The sequence below is a fragment of the Nicotiana tabacum genome, chromosome 10 (genome assembly GCF_000715075.1).
Source record: "Nicotiana tabacum cultivar K326 chromosome 10, ASM71507v2, whole genome shotgun sequence".
Taxonomy (NCBI): Eukaryota; Viridiplantae; Streptophyta; class Magnoliopsida; order Solanales; family Solanaceae; genus Nicotiana; species Nicotiana tabacum.
The window spans coordinates 116,619,378-116,642,051 of NC_134089.1; the positions used below are offsets into that span (position 1 = coordinate 116,619,378).

General features: G+C 39.3%; 2 protein-coding genes across 2 annotated transcripts; one reads left to right on the top strand and one right to left on the bottom strand.

Annotated features, from left to right (window-relative positions):
* Positions 1–14,501: 14,501 nt before the first annotated feature.
* LOC142165315 (uncharacterized) lies at positions 14,502–15,297 on the bottom strand. The gene is made up of 2 exons (XM_075223894.1): positions 14,671–15,297; positions 14,502–14,609 (listed from the first exon to the last, which is right to left on the bottom strand). Exons 1-2 carry the CDS (start codon positions 15,295–15,297, stop codon positions 14,502–14,504), a joined length of 735 nt encoding a protein of 244 aa, XP_075079995.1.
* Positions 15,298–16,405: 1,108 nt separating this feature from the next.
* LOC107794561 (BES1/BZR1 homolog protein 4-like) lies at positions 16,406–19,893 on the top strand. The gene is made up of 3 exons (XM_016617055.2): positions 16,406–17,058; positions 18,782–19,512; positions 19,719–19,893. Exons 1-3 carry the CDS (start codon positions 16,843–16,845, stop codon positions 19,720–19,722), a joined length of 951 nt encoding a protein of 316 aa, XP_016472541.1. The 5' UTR covers positions 16,406–16,842; the 3' UTR covers positions 19,723–19,893.
* The last annotated feature ends 2,781 nt before the right edge of the window (positions 19,894–22,674 follow it).

The window sequence follows — 22,674 nt, forward strand, 5'->3', positions numbered from 1 at the left end:
ATAAATTATTGTCTACTAACTTACGTAATTATTTATAATTTATTTTTAAATAATCTGATAAACATACGTATACAATCATCCCATGAACTGAAGTTTCATAGCAACACCAACAGCAACAGAAGAAAGAAGAAGAAGAAGAAGAAGAAGAAGAAGAAGAAGAAGAAGAAGAAGACGAAAGAGAAGAAGGGGGGGAGAAAGGGAGCTGAACTTATTTAAAAAGTGGGTACAAGTTAAAAAAAATTAAAAATGGGAATAGATTAAATGGGGGCGACCAAATAGGACGTCCCGTGTAATGTTTACATTTTATTTCTAGCTAATTGTTTAACTTATAATTTGGTTATTAGGCTAAAAAAAGAAAATTTACGCGTTTGGACCACAAGCAACTGATATAAAACAATTTTACTTAATCCTTTGATGATATATATGTTATTGAAATAAACTATAAAAGACGATAAAATATACAATTATACTCGTTACGTGCTGACAATTTTGGGATCAGCTCCTTGGTGTTTAATCTTGGGAAACTTTCAGAAACCACTATGTTTTAGTGGTTATTAGTTAGTTGTAGCTACCATTTACTTTATTATTTTCTATAGCTATGTTTTCAGATTTTTTTAATATAGTCGATGTATTTAAGCTACTGTATTCATGAATACAGTAACATTTCTTGGCGTGAAACAGGGGATTACAGCTAGATAGATTTTTGTATTCGAATGTATTCAAATGTATTCGACTGTATTCATGGCGTGAAACATGGGATTACAGCTAGATAGATTATTGTATTCGACTGTATTCACAGCGTGAAACAGGGGATTTCACTGTTTTTAAACGAAAAGTGAATCAATTAACATAATAGACTCCTAATATAACTCAACAAACTCAATTATAACACATAAATTTTGTATTTCCAGTTATAAAAAAGATTCTCAACCGAAGAACACCCCAAAAACATAGCAATCTTCAGAGAAAATTATATAATACATCTGAATACATAAATTATATTAATTAAAAAATATATATGAATACATTCATGGAATATAGCGAGACAGTGAATACAATGAAATACATAGAATACATCGGGATACATTGAAATATAATGAAAAAAAAAGATAATGAATACAATGAAATACATAAAATATAGCGAGATACATTGAAATATATTAACATAAAATTCAAGTTGCTCAGCCCCCAACTCCGTTGTCTTTGTTCAAGAACAACCATAATGTCATCTCATCAAGAGGGCCATGATTCTGACTCAAAACTCTCAAATTTGGCGCTAAAGCAAAAGAAATTCCTTATTTTCAATAGCAGATTGTCTTCTTTTGTTAGTAATTGCGAATTTGGTAGATGAAGAAAAACAATAATGGAGTTGGTGAGAGGCAACAGTTGCAGTGGCCATGTCTAGATTTCATTGCAAACCAACGGCCATCAGAATGGAGGTGGATCTTTCTTTCTAGGGCTTTAGTAACCAACGCCGGCGGAACCTCTGTCGCCTCTAGCGGTGCTTCAGTGACCATTGATTTTTGCCTCAACCTTCTGTGCTGATTTTTCACGAATGGAGAGGCGTAATGGAATTGTTGGAAAGAGGCTCATGTTATGGAGCTGGAGTTTTATTTAGAGAAAAATAATAAAAAGAGTATTTTATGGCTTAAGGGTAGGAAGTAACCATAAATAGATATTTGGCTATAAAAATCAAAAGGTAGCTATGGAATATAATATTTTTAAAAGAGTATTTATTTATAATAAATAAGGTATCAACCTTTGCTATAGGAGGTAAAAATTCCTTTAATCTTCCATCTAAGTGATGCCGACTGACATGGAGCTGACTCGATTATACATGCCACATGCTGACTCTTGTGTCGGCCACATGTCAGGTACTGTATAGGTCCAAATTTGAACAACCACAACAGTTGATGAGTACGACAAACGACGAGATCCTCGTAGCTCGACATCCTATGGGGGGACAACCTACAGGTGAACAATAGACTGTATGAATTTTGCAGCAGTGTAGGCTCATTAGGGGACATTAGGAATATTCTTTCGAATATTGCCTATGATTTGTCTTTTATGGCTTAGAAGGGGCTTGTCCCTTCTATATAGAGGGTAAGACAATCTTGTAAGCCTCCCGGCATTTTCCTAACTCATAACACTTGCTATAACACGGGTTTACATAAACAATTGATGTCATTATTGTTTAAGGATTGATCTTGACAAAATAAATAAATCTTATCGTCTATGTTCTCCTTATTTATTTTTTGTTTTAGAGATTATTATACTTATATAAGATTTTCTCCTTCATTTTATTTGATTGATTTATTCAAAAAGATTCCGATATCTTTTGAGTCAAATAATTTGGCGCCGTCTGTGGGGATTTCTATAGCTGAGATCTTAGTTTCATCTAGATCCTTGAAAGAAATAATCGCCTCTCCTTAGCCTCGCAAAGGTCAACAATGGCAAGAAAGGGAGAAGCAATATTAAAGTCAATAGTAGGTGTCAGGAACAACCTCCTGAATTCCCTCAATGAAGTCGGTAGGGAAGACAACGAAAACGCAACGCCAAGTGCTACACCTGAGGGAGAGATCTCACCCCCCCTCCCGCACGAGAGCGTGACTGTCTCGCACGAGAGGGAAACCTCAACATCCACAGAAGGAAAAGCACCACCGGCTGTGAAAAGGCTATTAGAAGAGTGGTTGACAAACACCTTGAGCAATATACTCGACAAACCCGTTCAAATGGATATTGAAGGCACAATACCCGCAGAAACTGTAGTTGTCGCCGATGAGTCAGAAATTCCATGAACAAGTAACACTTATACTGTCATTGCTACAGGTAACGATGCACTTGCAGCCATCTTAAAGAAAATGGAAGAGATGGAAAATGAGAACAAAACGCTCCGCGATCAGATGAAAGAGCATCAGGAAAGGGTTGACAAAATACCGGGCGCTTCGAAGTTGCTACCAAAACACGACATGGGCCGATTCTTCGAACAACCATACAGTGAAGGGGTGGCTCCACACTCTATTCCGAAAACCTTCAAAATGCCGCCATATTTGAAAATATATGATGGCACCATGGACCCGAAAGATCACTTAATCCATTACGTTACTGCAGTAAAAGGTAACGATCTATCGAAAGAACAGGTGCCATCGGTGCTGCTGAAAAACTTCGACAAAACTTTGACAGGGGGAGCGTTGACATGTTATTCCCGAATACCAGCACGATCGATATCAACGTTCGAAGAAATGGAAGACAATTTCGTCACCGCTCACGTGTGAGCGAAAAAGGTAGAGGCCAAAGTAAATAACATCTTCGCCGTCAGGCAGCTAACAGGCGAAGGACTTGGGGATTTCTTAGCCTGATTCAACAAGGTAAGAATGAGCCTACCAAACGTGTCAGAAGGAATGGCGGTAGCAGCCTTCCAAAATGGGTTAAACAGAAACAGGCCAAAGCAACCAAAAAGCTGCTGAGTAGACTCATGAAGTACCCCCTACCACGTGGGAAGAAATCCATAATGCCTATTGCGCCGAAGTAAGAGCAGTTGAGGATGAACTAAACGGCGCGATCCAGCGGCTAACATCGGTCCAAACCGAAATAAGGAAAGATCGTCGCAACGACGACCGAAGGGACCAACTACCCGTTTCAATCGAGAAAGGCACTAGCCCTATATCCGAACATCCAACCCACCTCATCCACGACATGCAGACGTCGCGCCTCGACACCGCACCACCCTGAAATGCAAGAGGTATGCCTCAACTATTATCTGCTCATAACTTTTATGTGTCTCCTTCAAAAATAGTGTATGCAATGGAAAATCTCGGCATAAAAGTGCAGTGGCCGCAAAAGATGAAGTCAGATTCGAGCACTCGGAGATCGAACGCTCTGTGTGAATTCCACCAGGAAAGGGGACACAAGACCAAAGACTGCATAGGTCTACGATAGGAAGTGGTAAGAATGCTAAACCAGGGACACCTGAAAGAACTGCTGAGCGATCGAGGACGGGTTAACTTCGCTCGTGGACGCGATCAACCTCATGGACCTCCAAAACCACTATCACCAGCTCGTACCATAAATGATCATTGGCGGCGGCGATGATACAGTAATCAACCATGTGAAATTCACCATCACGCACAAACTTAAACGGACAGTCGCCCATGAATGGTATGACGACCTCGAAGATAGTATCATCTTCGATAAGTCAGATACCAATGGTTTGTTTTTCCCTCACTATGATGCTTTGGTTATAACTTTATGCATCGCAGCTACCCATGTAAAGAGAATAATGGTGGATGACGGAAGCGGCGCGTGTATTATTCACCCACGAGTCCTCATACAAATAAGGCTCGAGGATAAAATAGTACCGTGTTGCATAACACTAACGGGTTTTAAAAATGCAGTGGAACGAACCTCTGGAGAGATAGTGCTACCCGTTCTGGTAGGAGGAGTCACCCTGGAAACGACGTTCCACGTCATGAATCATGAAACAGCCTACAACACCATCATAGGGCATCTATGGATACACGTCATGCGAGCCGTCCCGTCAAGTTTCTATCAAGTAATTAAATTTCCTACCCCATGGGGGATATTCAACATCCGAGGTGAGCAGCGCACCGCCCAAGAATGTTATCGAATCGCCCAAGATTGCACACACACCCAACAACTAAAGGGGGCAAGTGCGGAAGTATAACAATCAGCCATATCGGGAACCAAACCCGACATAAAAATAGAGGCCATCAAAGACCCGGATGTCATAGAAGCTTGCAAGGCAACCGTAGAAGACCTCGACCCCGTTCAACTAGATAACACTGATAGCACAAAAAAGGCTTATATTGGACACAACCTCTCAAAACCAGGTAAGTACCATGAGTTCTTAACTAGCAGTGCCGATTTGTTTGCCTTTTCCCATTCAGATATGCCAGGAATCCCAAGAGACATCGCCATGCATAGGCTGAATGTCGACCCTCTTTACCTGCCAGTACGGCAAATGAGGAGAAAGTTCAATGCCACCATCAATGAGGTGGTCAACGAAGAAGTTGATAAGTTACTCGCTAATGGTTCCATCCGAGAATCGAAATATCCCCAATGGGTCGCCAATGTGGTTATGGTAAAAAAAAGAACGGGAAATGGCGGATGTGTGTCGACTTCAGCTACTTGAACAAAGCATGCCCGAAAGACTCTTTTCCGTTACCACATATCGACCAGCTCATTGACACAACAGCGGGACACGAACTACTAAGCTTCTTAGACACCTATTCTGGTTACAACCAAATTCTAATGGCTGAAGAAGACCAAGAAAAGACCACTTTCATCACTCACCAAGGAACGTACTTCTACAAGGTCATGTCGTTCGGACTCAAAAACGTTGGGGCGACGTATCAAAGGTTAGTCACCAAGATGTTCAAAGAACAACTCGGTAAGACCATGGAGGTTTACATCGATGGCATGCTAGTAAAGTCGAAAAAGAAAGAGGATCACATTGATAATCTGAAGGAAGCCTTCGAGATATTGAGGCAATACAGGATGAAACTAAATACTGAAAAATGCGCCTTCGGCGTAACTTCAGGAAAGTTCCTTGGTTTTCTGGTGTCACAAATGGGTATCAAAGTCAACCCGGATCAGGTCAGATCCATCGATGGAATACCAGAGACATTAACCAGCAAGAAGCAGGTGCAGAAATTAACAGGACGAATAGCCTCCTTGTCAAGGTTTATTTCACGATCGTCGGACATATGCCACAATTTCTTTAATGTGCTAAGGAAAGACCACGGACTATAGTAGAATTCAGAATGCGTCAATGCCTTGAGAAAGTTGAAAGCATACCTATCATCGCCACCACTAATTGTCAAGGCGGACCCGGGTGAATGCCTACTGGTTTACCTACCAGTCTCCGAAGTCGCGGTAAGTGCAATCTTGATCCGCGAAAACAAAGGTACACAATCTCCGATTTACTACGTCAGCAAAACCTTAATTGATGCCGAAACAAGGTACCCTCACCTTGAGAGATTAGCTCTGGTATTAGTCATAGCTTCACGAAAGCTTAGACCATATTTTCAATGTCATCCCATAAAAGTGATGACAACCTTCCCCCTCAGGGGATCCTACACAAACTTGAACTATTGGGTAGGTTGGCCAAATGGGCCATAGAATTAAGCGAGCACAATATAACATACCAGCCGCGAACTGCTATTAAGTCGTAGGTGCTTGCCGATTTCAGCACGGAAATATTGCCTGAAGTAGAGTAGGAGACATTTCGTGCTTCTGTACAGTCCGACCTCTGGGTCCTCTACACTGACGGCGCATCTAATACATCAGGATTGGGACTAGGACTCGTCCTTGAAGTCCCTACGGGCGAAGTAATTCGCCAGTCCCATATGACTAACAACGAGGCCGAGTATGAAGTTGTGATTGCAGGATTGAAATTAGCCCTCAAATATGGCACTCGATGACTCGTCCTCCATTGCGATTCTCAACTTGTGGTGAACCAAGTCATTGGGACTTTCCAAATCAAAGAACAGAGACTACAAGGGTACCAGTCAAAAATTCACAAACTGCTACCAAAATTCGATGAATGCCGCCTTGACCAAATACCCAGGGCATAGAATATCGAAGTAGATGGTCTCGCCAAGCTAGCGGCAGCCACCAGAAATATTAGCAAGGAAAACGTGGTCACTCTTCTCCATTCCGCAATAGACCAGGTCGAGGTACATTCTGTAAATCTAACTTGGGACTGGCGCAACCATATCGTAACATATTTGCAGGATGGAACACTCCCACAAGATAAGACAGAATCCAAAAAGCTTCGAATAAAGGCAGCCAGATACAGCCTCGTAACTTGTGATCTTTACAAGAGAACGTTTGGTGGCCCCTTGGACAAGTGTCTTGGGCCAAATCAAACAATGCGAGTACTAGAAGAAGTACACGAGGGGCACTACGGTGCCCACACGAGAAACCGTACCCTCGTCCGAAGCCTTATCCGCGCTGGATACTACTGGCCTACCATGAAAAAAGAAGCCGCGGATTACGTCAGAAAGTGTGAACAGTGTCAAAAGTACGCTCCTATGATACACCAAACAGGAGAACTCCTGCATTCCGTCACTTCGCCATGGCCATTCATAAAGTGGGGTATGGATATTGTTGGACCCCTCCTGGCAGGACGAGGTAAGGTACGCTTCCTTTTGGTTTTAACTGACTATTTTTCTAAATGGGTGAAAGCAGGTGCATACACTCAAATACGTGAGCAAGAAGTTATCGCGTTCATATGGAAAAATATAATATGTCGTTTCGGCATCCCTAAAGAAATCAGCTCTGACAACGGACCTCAGTTCGTCGAAAAGAAAATGATCGATTTTTTCGAAAAATGACACATCAAGCGAATACTCTCCACCCCATACCATCCCGCCGGCAATGGCCAAGCCGAATCCTCCAATAAAGTGATACTGAATATATTGAAAAATAAGCTCGAGGACGCCAAAGGGCTATGGTCTGAACTACTACCAGAAGTACTATGGGCATACCGCACTATGCCAAAAACTAGCACAGGCGAGACGCCATATTCACTAGTCCACGGGACTGACGCAGTTATACCCGTCGAAGTCGGAGAACCTAGCTTGAGATAGTCCAATGAAAGAGGACCAAACAACGACCAAAGTAGACTACAAGATCTGGACGAAGTCAAAGAACGAAGGGATATGGCCCACGTAAGAATGGTAGCCCAAAAGCAACAAGTAGAAAGATACTATAACAAAAAGGCCAAAATACGACCGCTCAAGGTCGGAGACTACGTCCTCAAAGCTAAAACACAAGCAGCGAAAGACCCTAACGAGGGAAAACTGGGAACAAACTGGGACGGACCATACAAAATCACGGTGGCAACAAACAAAGGAGTATTCCAATTAGAGACAATGGAAGGAAAACTACTCCAAAACAATTGGAATGTTGCCCATCTTAAATACTTCAACTTCTGAAAGGAGGCGCCACCTAAGTCGTACTCTTTTTCCCTCATACGGGTTGTATCCCAATTAGGTTTTCTCGGTGAGGTTTTTAATGTTGCGGCAAGGGGGACGTCTCGGGTTCGCAGTATTGTTCATTAACCCACCCGTCGACATGATCTCCAGGCCGAGTAATGAAGGGACTGGATATAGATGATCAAATCTCCATTGTATGCACAAAGTCGACATGTATTTCCTACAAGAATGTAATCAAATCTCCATTGTATGTACAAAGTCGACATGTGTTTCCTACAAGAATATAATCAAATCTCCATTGTATGTATAAAGTCGACATGTATTTCCTACGGGAATATGATCAAACCTCCAATGTATGAGCGAAATCGATGAAAATATGAGTTCGACCTCATTCGAACTACGATGGGATCCTACTTCGAAGACAGTTCAAAGGTAACATCCCAATGGTCAAGGCCATCGACAAAAATATAAGTTCGACCTCATTCGGACTACGACGGGATCCTACTTCGATGACAGTTCGAAGGTAACATCCCAATGTCCAAGGCCATCGATGAAAATATGAGTTCGACCTCATTCGAACTACGATGGGATCCTACTTCGACGACAGTTCGAAGGTAACATTAACCATCCCAATGGCCAAGGCCATCGATGAAAATATGAGTTCGACCTCATTCGAACTACGACGGGATCCTACTTCGACGACAGTTCGATGGTAACATCCCAATGGCGAAGGCCATCGACAAAAATATAAGTTCGACTTCACTCGAACTACGACGGGATCCCACTTCGACGACAGTTCGAAAGTAGCATCCCAAAGGCTAAAGCCACTGCCAAAAGAAAAAGGGATCGACCTCACCCAAGGCAAATTCGGCTTAATATTTCGACAAGTACCCTGGATACCATAGGTATTACAAAAATCATCACCGAATCGGCGAAACAAATTCTAAATTACCTCAAAATGTTACTTACACCTATCTTTACAACCGGCTCAAGCCTGCCCTTACAAAAGTCCCAAAGTAAAAAGTAAGTACAAACAAAAAGTTACACATCATCCCCGGTTGGACACGCATCTTCACACCAAGAGTCATAAGTAAGACGGTTCGCATCATCAGAGTTGATGTCATCCCCGTCAGGTGTAAGAGGGTCATACCCGCATGCCTCACGAGCTGCACAAGCTTCGGCACGCACGCCCAGAAGTTCTGCTTCAGATGTCCTCCCTTCAGCTTGAAGAGCCTTGTACACGTCAAGCAGGGCCTCAACATGGACCCACAACTCATATAAGTGATAAGGCATGACCGGATCGGTTGAGGCACAAGACGTAGAAGTTTGTGAGCGTCGACTCGCATCCTCCGCTCTCAACAAGGCCACTTGCCCATTCAACACAGATAGCTCCGCCTCCAACTCCTTAACACGCCCCTCAAGCCCCGTTACCTTAAGCTTAGATGCCTCATTCTCCTCGGTCAGCTCCGACTTACAAACACGGAGGGTATTCTCCAAGGCCGCCATTCCAGAAATAGCAGTCGCCAGCTTATCAGCACCGACACTCAGTTCGCCCTTGAGCCCCTCAATCTCCACCGCCTTCGTACCTAATTCAGCGGTCAAACTGGCCACCTTCGCTTGCAAATCGGCATTCTCGGCCATCACCCTCCTGCTTAACTCAAGCTCATCCTCCTTCACCTTAAGGGAGGTCTCAAGTTCACTGTTGCGGGCGACAGCCTTCATAAGCTCCTCATCTCGCTCCCTCAGCTCCTCAACCTTGCGCGCCAGTTGGTCCTCCCTCTGTTTGAGTCCCTCGCGGAACAATTAAAAATCAGGGTCCTGATTATAAATGTCGGCCATTGCACGATGCTTAGCGTGATACTATTAATATTTGGAAAACATCTTCCCGTAGATGGTCGTCCTCTTTCTTTCCCAGCGCTCATGCTCGGTCTACATGATAAGGGTCTAGCTCAAAAAGAAAAGTTAAGACAAAAACACAGGTCGACAATAACAACACGAGCCCGACGACGAAAAGGAAAATAAAAACACCTACCCTCAAGGCCATGTCGGTGACGTTTTGAGACAACTCCATGTCGCTCATCGCTCTAAGCACCTCACTCTTAAGGGCAACACATAGAGGGGCTAAAACAGATGCCACTTGATCGCAGTTCGACAACAGGTTGTAGTCCCCCAGGACAATTATGTGACGATCAGACCCTTCCACTTTGACCTCCACGTGAGTATGGCGACCTACAAACTCGCGAACGTCCTTCGGGTCAACAACCGAACCTGAGGCTTCGCCTTTGACACGCCGGCCTCCCCAACGTTGGATGATGCACCACCCTCAGCGGAGCATACAGAGCCGGCCCCTAGGTAAATCCCTTTTGTTTGGGGAGGCCTCCCCGCTAAGATGGAATCAACCATAAACGTAGGTACAGGTGCCATCTGCGATGCCTTACTTCTACCGGCGTCCACGGCCACATCCTTACCAAGCTCCATTTTCCTCCTTTTTCTCAATAAAGACTCATCCCTGTTAGAGGATTTGTCCAAGAGATGAGGGGTCGGTACGGAAGAAGCCTCCTCCCTTACAACCATATCCCGAGAGGGACCTTCCATTTGAATCGATTGAGGACAACCCCCTCGAACAGATTCAGTCAAAGTAAACTGTATTCTTGCAACAACGACAGCCTATCAAAATGCAGGGATTGGTGCCCTCTGCCTGGAAGCTCCTCGACCTGTCGTCATGAAAGGTCGTATCAATAGACGAGGACGCATAACCAACAAAGTGATATAGGGGAAAACATTTATCGGATGAAACTCTCGGGCCATAACATTTTATGAAGGTGGCCCAATCTCGGGTCTCCGCTGCATGGGGTAAGAGACGGGCTACCCAATCCCTTATATCCGTAATAGGGCGGGGCGGACGTCCCATAGCTGCAAACAAGAAACAAACAAACACTATAATAAATGAAGAGGAAGAGAGAGTAAAATAAGTGGTGACACTTACGAGTCTCGTTACACCGCTCTGGGAACCTGGCGGGGTCAGAAACAATATGTTCGGTTTTGACAAAAAAGTACTTATGCCAAAACTTGCGACTTGCTCGGTCATCGGTCCCAACCACCTGCCCTTTTGTTCTACGGTGACTCAAATGCGCCATAGTACCCCTGTGGAAGCTGGGCGAGAACATGTGCAAGAGGTGGTGGCTAGTAACCTCGCATTCTGCCACCTCCGCATACTTTGTCAACAACAGGAGTATCTTGAGCGCGTATGGCGAAAGTTGTGCTGGGCAAACTTGATAGAATCTACAGAACTCTTTCGCTAATGGAAGGAGGGGGAAAGAATAACCAATCACAAAAGGGTACTCGTAGAAAGCGTAGTATCCAGGTCTATGGACTTCCACAAAATCCCTTCCCGCTAGAACCATATCAACATGAGCGGGGATGCCGTACTTTGCACGGAGAGCGTCAAGATGAACTTGTTCCGTTTCAGAGAGTACAAGGGTAGGAGTAGAAGGAGGATCTTTGAGAAAGTCGCTTCGAGACATGGGGTGTCTCGGCAGCAACTCCTCCACCGTAGGAAGGCTATCCCCTTCTTCCACCATCATATCTTCACCGCCTGAGGGGGGCGCCACAGACAACGGAGCGGCCTCAGAAACCCCCTCACGGGATCGATGTGATCTTGGCATGTTTTCGATGAAAAAGGTGTTAGAACAGCAGAAAAGGTTGTGAGCGAAGAATGGGAGAAAAAGAAGCAGAAGGTTGTTAGAACAAACTCGGGAGGGATGAGAAAGGGTAATCTGAAATGAAATGGCCAAGAGTTTTTGAAAAAACAAACCCTCCACCTATTTATAGGATTGGGTGGCGCCAGAATCGAAGCGGAAGGTCGCAGAGTGGCACTGAAATCGAAGCAACAAGCCATGAACCCCTGTCTCGAAAACACGCATAATGATGACGCACGTGGAGATGACGTCATTTTCCGGTAAAATACACTACCGGGTGTCTTGCTGAGCACGCTGACCGTCCATTATTGGCCAAGCATAAGGTCTCTTAGGATCAAATTTCTCCATAAAAATGCATGGTGTCCGCTTATCGAGGACGCACCAAGTTGCAATCTCGACAAGCAGAGGGACTAACTGTATGGGTCCAAATTTGAACAACCACGACCGTTGATGAGTATGACAAACGACGAGATCCTCGTAGCTCGACATCCTATGGGGGGACAACCTACAGGTGAACAATAGACTGTATGAATTTTGCAGCAGTGTAGGCTCATTAGGGGACATTAGGAATATTCTTTCGAATATTGCCTATGATTTGTCTTTTATGGCTTAGAAGGGGCTTGTCCCTTCTATATAGAGGGTAAGACAATCTTGTAAGCCTCCCGGCATTTTCCTAACTCATAACACTTGCTATAACACGGGTTTACATAAACAATTGATGTCATTATTGTTTAAGGATTGATCTTGACAAAATAAATAAATCTTATCGTCTATGTTCTCCTTATTTATTTTTTGTTTTAGAGATTATTATACTTAGCTAAGATTTACCTCTTTATTTTCTTTAATTGATTTATTCAAAAAGGTTCCGATATCTTATGAGTGTACATTTTGTACCAATACACTTACAAAAGATTAAAAACTAGACCACATGGATCAAACATCAAGCTAAACTCAGTAATTTTGAAATTTGTTAATATCAATTTTCAAACTGCGTGAAATAAAATAAAATAGACCCGATCTCACTTCCATGTTTTGAGTGAGTTTTCATATTATACAGAAGGTATTGGAGGGCAATTTACTTTTTGATACATGCTTTTAATCGTTCTAATACTAAGGGAGATTTGTTTAGTGGAGCATTAAATAGATAAGAAGTGTTGGACAATAGATATTCTCAAAGTAGAAGAAAGGTCAATCTAGTTTCTGTAAACTATAAGAGATCTCTTCGTGATTCACCCAATAAAGTTTTGAATGAATTATGTATGTAACAAATAAAACAACATGTAATAAAAACAAGTAAAATATATGGTCATATTGGTCATAAATATCTGACATTATTATCCCAATTTTTCCCTTCAAGATATTTTAGCGGGCTCAAATGGTTGTGATCCATTACAAATTTATTTTTAGTTTTATGATCTCATCTTTTTTTTACACATGAAAAATTTATTTTTACACATAAAAAATCTATCTTTTATACATAAAATATCTAAAAAAAAATACTTTCTCAATTTCAACATTATAAAAAGCCATGCAAGCGTATTTTTACTATTTAAGTGAATCATGGGCTGCATTCTGAGGAGTCGTTTGGTACGAGGAATAAGGTGAGATAAGATGTAGGATTAAATTTATACCGTATTTGGTTGGAGGTATAAATTTATTCTAGGATAAATTTATACCTCCAACTAAATACAGCATAAATTTAATCTCAGACTTAATCCAGGATATTCCATCTTATCCCACTTTATACCTTGAAATGTAGGATTATTTTGTCCCATCTCTTATGTGTTATAAGTTAATCCTGAGATTATAATTCCGAAATAATTTAGTTCGCCTACCAAACGACCCCGGGATAATTTATGAAAAAAATTATTCAATTCTTCAAATGAATATGCAAGGTGAACTAACATTTTTTAAATTATATTTACTATTTAGTACCATATAACAAACTAAATTCATTTAACTTTTTTCCTTAGATTAGTTATTTTCTTCAGCTCACAGTAACATTTCTCTTGAACGTATGAGCATTAATGAAAGTCTTATACTCCTTGCGTTAAAAGAAAAAATAAATGAACTATGTATTTTATGATTTTACGCATAAGTATTTTATGATTTTACGCATAACAACGATAACGAAGTCTTGGGAAATATTTTGAGATTGAATAGTTCATGATAAGGGTAAAATAAAAAAAAAAATTATCTTTCTCTTGATTTAGTATAGTGGACAAGTAAAAGTGAAAAAATATTTTTATGGCCTGCTTGGCCAAGCTTTTCCCCAAGCCAAAAGTTTAAAAAAAATTCCTTAATTTGAGGTGTTTGACCAAGATTTTTTTTTTTTTGAAAAATGGCTTTTGAAAAAAAAACATTTTTGGCTAGAAGCAGAAGCAATTTTGAAGAATAAAAACAAGTAGTTTCTCCCCAAAAGAAGAAGTAGAAGAAGTTTTGACTTTTCTTCTTACCAAAAATATCCTTAGCAAAATATTATATATACCAAAATAGCCTTACTTAATTTAAGCTATTAAGTAATATATAATGAATTTTGGGATGAACTTTCATATTCATTGAATATTTTTAGATATATGCAAATTATCTTAAAAGAATAAAATACTTTAATTTTGTTTTTATATTAATGAAAAGACTTAATTATTATCTTTAATAATAAATGTTTGTGATTATTTATCGACTTATATAACATTAACTATTAAGCAAATCTCTTTTTTTTTTGGTAACTATCAACTTTCATTAATTACCAAGTAAAATATTTACAAACCCAGCTAGACTTTATACTCAGTCTGCTGTTCATATGGCAAACATATCCACAGTAAAAGAAACTATCCTATACACATTATCTAGGAAATCTGAAATTCTGTAAAGTCATCTTAAGATTCTCAGCAACACGAACATGACAGGTATATGCTATTTCTCTAGCTATAGCATCACTAGTTTTCACTTTCTGGATAAAAAACTATGTTGTTTCGTTCAATCCATATAGCATATATGAACTCCGTATATACCAGCTTCAGTATTTTTGCTTGCTTTGTCTTTCTTCTTGTTCTCTGCTCTATCCAGCTCCGCAGTTGTCCCCATGTCATCATTGATGGCCAATCAGTTTGTATCCATGCTATTAGTTTACTCCACACTCTTCTGCTAACTTCGCATTCAACAAATAAATGGTCTTTGATTTCCTCTGCTAGTTTGCACATTTGATAACTTGTATCTATCTGTATACCCCAGCTTTTTAGTCTTGTAGCTGTGAGTAATCTGTCTTGAAATTGAAGCCATGTTATGAAAACTGCTTTTGGTCTTGCTGCATTCCCACACATTAGGTTCTTCCAGGTGACTTTTGGTAGATCTCCTATCATTTTCAGGTAGATGGTCCTAATTATGCTCCTGGTCTCTAGTGATTTATGTTCCACATTGCTCAGTTCCTCCTTGAATATTTTCCTTACCATCCAACTTGCTTGTTGGGGTATAGGCATATTTGCTAACTGCTTCCTTTTTATATAATACTCATGTATCCATTTGATCCACATGGTATCTTTCTTACTATATAATTCCCAGCAAGTTTTAACTATAGCTGCTTTGTTCCAGATCTTCAAATTTGTGAGGTTAAGTCCTCCAGCTGACTTTGGCACACACATTCTACTCCAGACGACCAATGCTTTTCTAGTTATTTCATTTGCTCCTAACTAAATATAACTTATGCAGTAAGCTTCTATGGCCTTCATCACTTTGACCGGTATTATGAACATTTGGGCCCAGTAGGATTGAACTCCAAACAGAACTGACTTCACCAACTGGACTTGACCAACATATGACAACTTCTTTGCTACATATGAAGCCACCCTTTGTAGTGATCTTGGATATTAATGGTTGTCATTCTACCATCTTCGGCTTCCATGTAGCCAGTGGGATCCCTAAATACCTAAAAGGTAATTCCCCTTATCCATATCCCAGCAGTTGCTGAATATCATGTCTGAGAGGATCTGGTACTCCACCAAAATATATAGCACTCTTTGACATGTTAGCTTGTAAACCTGAAGCATTTGTGAAGTTACCAAACTTTCTGTGTCGTTGAGCTATAGAAATTAGATCTCCTTTAGCAAACATTAATAGGTCATCCGCAATTTGACATCTAAAAGCACTTTTTGAAAAGCTTGGCGAAACACAACTTGTTGTTCAAAAGTACTTTTCAAATTGATCAGCCAAACACAACCTGCTTTTCTCCAAAAGTATTTTTTCGAAAAATATTTTTTAAAAAAACACTTCTCAAAATAAGTTGATTTTTTCAGCTTGGTCAAACGGGCTATTAGTATAGTAGACAAGTAAAAATGAAAATATATTTTTAGTATACTAGACAAGTACAATTGAAGGGAGAAAGTATTCCCTCCGTTCACTTTTAGTTGTCAAGTATTCTCAAAATAAATTTTTATTTTTACTTGTCACTTTTTGATAATCAATAGAAAAATAGTAATTTATTTTCATATTTTGCCCTTAGTATTACGTATTTTAAATTATTTTTCAAATTTATTAAGATTATATATCAATTAATATGAGTATCATGGTAAGTTATGTATTTTATTTATTATTTTTTAAGGGTCGTGTGAAATCCAAAGTGAACAAGTAAAAGTGAACGGAGGGAGAGTATTTTAATATTTTTCCACGCTTTCATCAATTCCCATGCAATATGAAACTGGACAACTAATTAAAGAATTGATAACTTTCATACTTGTTAGATGAAGTAGATTGCATAGGAAATTCTATTTTTTCCCCAATGGGGGCAGTATTGTCATTTACTTAGTAACGTCTGGACGTCATTGAAATCCCCTGTTTCTTTTTTCCTTTTCCTCGTATTAAAGTGGAGTGCTTCACAGTTTGTTCATCTACTTCCATAATCATCACTGTTTCGATTTTCACGTTTAAATTATTCCATCTTCTTTCATCAAATTTTCAGCTCATAAAACTCTTATCAATTTCAACAATATATTCCTTTTCCTTTATCCGGTTCGTTTCATATTTCGGACTTCAGCATTTATTGCCCATTTGTTTGTTTCACTTCTCAAACCACTGATAAAGTATAAACTCAGAGGTTTTCCCACTTGAAGTTTGTCCTGCTACTGGGTTTCAAATTGGTTCAGTTTTGCTCAGTGCTGATCTTTTTTGACGGCGTCGTTTTGCTTTCGATCATGACGTCGGGAACAAGGATGCCGACGTGGAAGGAGAGGGAGAACAACAAGAGGAGAGAGCGTAGGAGAAGGGCCATTGCTGCTAAAATATTCGCCGGATTAAGAATGTACGGTAATTACCAACTCCCTAAACATTGCGATAACAATGAAGTTCTCAAAGCCCTCTGCAACGAAGCCGGCTGGACTGTCGAGCCCGACGGTACTACCTACCGCAAGGTATTTCATAGTGCATTGAATTTACGTAGCAGGTTATGTACTTTTCAAGTCTTAAATTTCGCAATTTGTAATTAATTTTTTAGGTGCTATTATTAATTCCTACATGTTCAAAAATTCTTCATTAGAAATATAGAACTACTGAACTAGTACCGTGGCGCACGTTAGATGGTTGCGGTTTTATGTAGCAGTAGTACAACTAGCTTTGGCTAATATCGGATCAATTTATGCTAATTAAAGTGCGCAGGTTGCAGGCTGTACTACGTACTGCAAAAGTAATCTGCACCGGGCAGGTGTTTGTTGAGATTGCTGTTAATACTTGCGTCATAGTATTAGATTAGATTCTTCTTTGGGCTTGCTTTAATCATCGGCTTACGTTAGATATACAGAGGTTGTTCAACACTTTATTTATTTATTTTAATAAATGTGGTCCGACGGGTTTGCACATACTTATCATTTTTTTAAGTATAATGCATGTCCTAATTCATTTTTAACATACAAAAATTATTTTTTATTTCATCTTCAAAAATTCATTATTTTAAATTTCAATCAAATCTATGTTCAAACACTTCATCAATATTTCGACATTGAACACACGAGACCCTTTCTGCTTGTTTTCTGCTTTATTGAACCCTGAGTTGCAAATTTGCAATGATTCCGCAGTTTAGTCAGTTCACACCTGAAAAAGTGCGTTGGGATCGAGAAGACAATAATACCCCTGCAATAATTTTACTCTAACTCCTTGGGTGTTCACATGTCTGCCTCGATTTAGAGGTGGGTCTTTAACAATATCGGAGAATTGTACTGACTTATGTTTCTTTTTTCTACTTTTTGTGTCGTGCCAAACATTCTTTTCTTTTGAGGGAGAAGGTGGGGAGTTGAGGTCATCACCTTGCTTAAATGTTGAAAATGTAGCAGTTTTTCAGCTTTAGAAATGGGTATTTCCCTCTTTCTCTTGCGGTTCTTGTGAAAGATTCTTTATTAGAGAGCTACATTATTTAGGGAGTGATATAAAGGGGTGTTCAGCATTGCCTTCAGGGGCCCTGCCTATAATAATTCTTTTAATACTTGCTTAGGTGCCGGTCCTATTTCACATGTCTTGCCTTGTAATCAGTGAAAAGATGTAGTGAAGTGCATAAACTAAAATGGGAGGGAATTAAGTAGGAGACTAATTTGAGTGAACTCAATTATTGGGAGTTCAGATTAAGTGATTCTCTATGCATTCTCTTCCCTTCATGTAATAATACACTTTTGTACTATTATTTATCTGATTAACTATTCTCATGTCTCAATGAACAATGTGAGATGGTATCTTCTCTTCCTAGTTGTACCTTTTAGTTGAACTGATCAAGTAGAATAAAATTGGAGGCCCTTTTATGTTAAAAAGACTGATAATATCATAGTGTTGTCTTGGTCATATAAGTTGTACTGTTATTATTATAGAGCAGAAGGTACCTTCTTTAATATGAGGAACTTAAAAGCAGCAGAGATCTGGAAAATGTTAAGACTTTCTTTTTTTGAATTTTTTCAAGACAGTAGATGTTCAGGCCACTTTCCGCACAATTCAACTTATGTAGAGCTTACTTCTCACGAACAATGTAATTCTGTAACAGGTAGAATTAGTGATTTTAATGTGTGGCTATACCTGGCTTGCTAGATATGGTAATCAAAATGGCTAATGCAACAACACCTCATGAGTTTTCTTGATATCTTTCAACTTTTGCAGGGCTGCAAACCAATGGAGAGATTAGATTTTATAGGTGGTTCCACATCAATAAGTCCATGTTCTTCATATCAGCCAAGCCCTTTCACTTCCAACAACCCAAGCCCTGCTTCATCTTCCCTGCATAGTCCAGCTTCTTCCTCCTATGCTACAAACCTGAACATGGATGGAAAATCCCTCATCCCGTGGCTTAAAAACCTCTCTTCTGGATCCTCATCAGCTTCCTCCTCCAAGCTCCCTCATTTTCATATTCATACTGGCTCCATTAGTGCTCCAGTTACCCCTCCTTTTAGCTCACCAACTGCCCGAACTCCTCGATTAAAAACTGATGCTGGCTGGGCTGGATTTCGCTACCCTTTCCTTCCCTCATCTACACCAGCAAGCCCTGTTCGTCAGACCTTCACTGGTTCAGAATGGCTTACTGGAATTAGTGGACCACCTTCTCCAACATACAGTCTTGTCTCGTCGAACCCGTTTGGCTTCAAAATGGATGGCCTTGCTTTATCTCACGGTGGATCTCGTATGTGTACTCCTGGGCAGAGTGGTACATGTTCACCTGCAATTACTGCTGGCTTGGATAATACCGCTGATATTCCCATGGCTGAAGTGATTTCAGATGAGTTTGCATTCGGAAGCAATGCAGGAGGTATGGTGAAGCCGTGGGAAGGGGAGAGGATCCATGAGGATTGTGGTCCAGATGATCTTGAGCTTACTCTTGGCAGCTCAAAGACCAGGTTTGTCGGCACAAATCCTATATTTGTTCTTAAGAATTTATATACTTCAGTAAGCCTAAAAGATATTGCAGTTGATCTTCCATAAAAAAGTACTTACATTGTCAATGTATATACTATACGTTGTTAAACTGATTTTCTTTCCCTTGTTTGGTTTTATTTATTATTTTTTTCTTTGGGGTGTTTCTCATAAACAATACATTTTGCAGGTAAAACTTAAAAGTGTGAAAGCCAGCAGATGGGCTTCTATTAAACGAGGTATGCTGGGGTTAAAATGGAAAGGATTTAGGCTGTTACAGGAGTTGCTGTTTTTATTGCGTCCACCCCTTCCCCTCCCCAATTCAACTGTAATCTCGTTTAAGTCAAGAATACGGTTCTTAATTATGAGCGGAACTTTGAAATCAGGACATAATCTTTGTGTTCTTTCAGTACTTTAGTGGTGGATAAATTTTTTTGACTGCGCTGAAGGTAAGAAAGGGAAACTAGAGGACCATCCGAGCTAATTTCCACAACCTTTAATTAGATTCTTGGGTGATCACTAGATTTCTATGGTTATATATTCCAATAAATCTATGGTAGAACAATAGTTCTATATTATATCATGTCTCCACTCTTATACCCAAATTACTGCTGGCATACCAATGATTCTTTCCCTTCTTACCAAGACTCGGCAATCAGCTGAAGAACAAGGAAAGTAGCCATTAGAACAACAATTAAGTTAGTTGGAGTTTGGTTATATAATACCTCATTGTACCATCTTCATATGAGCTCTTTAAAAAAATATAATGATGGACAAGGAAAAAAAATAAAAAAGTTGCAGAGCTTTTGTTCAATAGAATCACCTCTTGGATAAGAATTTGAGGCTCACAATTAAGGAGTTCAAGACTTGCACGCTATTAATGACGAGTGCTATCAAAAATTCAGTCCATGTGAAAGTATTTGCCACGGCATGAATTGTGGCACGTGACCTCTGTTTTATTTCATGAGCTTAGACAGATTTCAAAGGAGGAATGCGATGCTTTCAAGAGCAAGCAGGTAGACGAATCACAAAAAAGCAAGTATTGAAGAAATGGGTCCAAAAATATTTTGTACCAAATATTCAAAGAGAACAATGTACCACTTAGGTAAAGAGGTAGTGCCAATTTGAAACTTTGAGCGAGTGTATAATATGTTCAGATTTTACGATGATGAGTCAGAGGCTCATCTCCAAAGGTGATGAGGCTATTGCGTTGAGCACTACACCCATTAACAATCTCAACACCTCCTTATGTTCATAATTAATGCTGCTAACACCTGACTAATAGAAGGTAGCAGTTACACTGTGAAATTAATAAGAAGTACGCACAGGCTGGTCCAAACATGATGATTGAAGATTAATAATTAACTCAATGTGGATCGTTATGCTCATGTGGCTTTGAAGACTCAAAACTCAAAAAAAAAAAAAAATATAAAAACTCAGGGTCAAATCCTTCTCTTCTTTCCTACACTCATGGCTAGTCTTAGGCTACTGATTATCTACGCAAGTTTTGCTTAGCACTATTTTCATAAAACAGAGAGTACTCAGACGTTACATCATTAGAGGTTTTGGGTTAATCCTCTTTTCAAGTCTATTGCATGGTAAGAGTAAATTTTTTATTTATTTTACAAAGAAAAGAAAATATTTATTTTAGAGAGGGAAAAAGTTGAACTGCATCAGAGGAAAAATAAAAGTGGATATATCGTGCAAATGGGGAGGCCCCAGCTTCTAGCTGCTTAATAATTTTGAATTTAAATAAAGGAAACTAATAGCTATGTCCATTTATAAATAGTTTATTCCAAAAATTGGTCAATTCACAAAATATTACTAATATTAGTCAAATATTACCAACATTAGCCAATTTTTGTAGCAAAAAAAAGTCAAAATTTTTACTTTCTTTTGAGTGGGTATTATTAGAACAGAATGAGTGCGAGCACCTAATTTTTGCCCCGCATGGAAATAACTCCTAAAAAATAAACCAAGAGTAATTTTTGGATTTTCGGAGTTTTTCTTTATTTAGTTGCATTTTATACATGCTTAATATTCTAAAATCATAACAAAAATCATAAAAATTGTCACATTTTAATTTCATGTCATCTTAGGTTTAATTTGCATTTGTAAGAATTAATTACTCTTTAATTGTTAGATTAATATATGAAAATCACAAAAATATACATTAGCTTTAATCAATTAGTTTATTTAATTAGTTAAAATGCTAATTAGGTCGTTTTGGTAAAATAATTTTAATTGGTAGCAAGGTGGCTATTTTGAAAGATTAAATTTGCCTCTTATTTCAAATTGGCCCAATTTCAGGGCCCAAAATCCCAGGCCCAACCGATTTACCCACATTAAAATAAGGAATTTTTACCTCCTATAGCAAAGGTTAACACCTTATTTATTTTAAATAAATACCATTTAAAAAAATTATATTCTATAAATATCTTTTATGTTTATAGCAAAATATCTAATTTTGGTTACTACCTACCCCTAAGCCACTAAATACGCTATTCAGTTACACTTTTTTTTTTCTCTCTCTCTACTTTGATACATGCCATTCTCTTCCCTCATTTCCTGAAAATACGATGCTCAATCTCAATCCAACGAGAAACCCTAGCTTTTCCTTAGTGGTAAGACCTAGTTGTGTTCCTGGAATTAGAGAATCGTTTGATGGAAGTAACCTTGAACTCTACACTTCGCATTCCTCCTCTTACGAGAAATAGATCACCCTTCCTCACCGATCGATATGCTTCAAGGAAATAGGGTTTCAAGTAAGCATAAAAAAGATTCCCAGTAACCCCTTCAATGGTGTCATCAATAATGGGAATCCAGAAACCTTTCCCTGTGTTAACGGCGTCATCCGTAACTTTTCAATCAAATTAGAAGCCCTGGTATTCAATTAATCGCGATGAAGAAGAAGATTTTTGTTAATATATTTTCAACGTATCACACCGTATTTTTATGTATTTCACTATATTCATTGTCTTTTTTTCCATTGTAATTCAATGTATCTCGCTGTATTCCATATATTTCATTGTATTCACTGTCTTTTTTTTCCATTATATTTCAATGTATCTCGTTGTATTCTATGTTTTCATTGTATTCACTGTCTCGCTATATGCCATGAATGTATTCATATATTTTTTTTAATT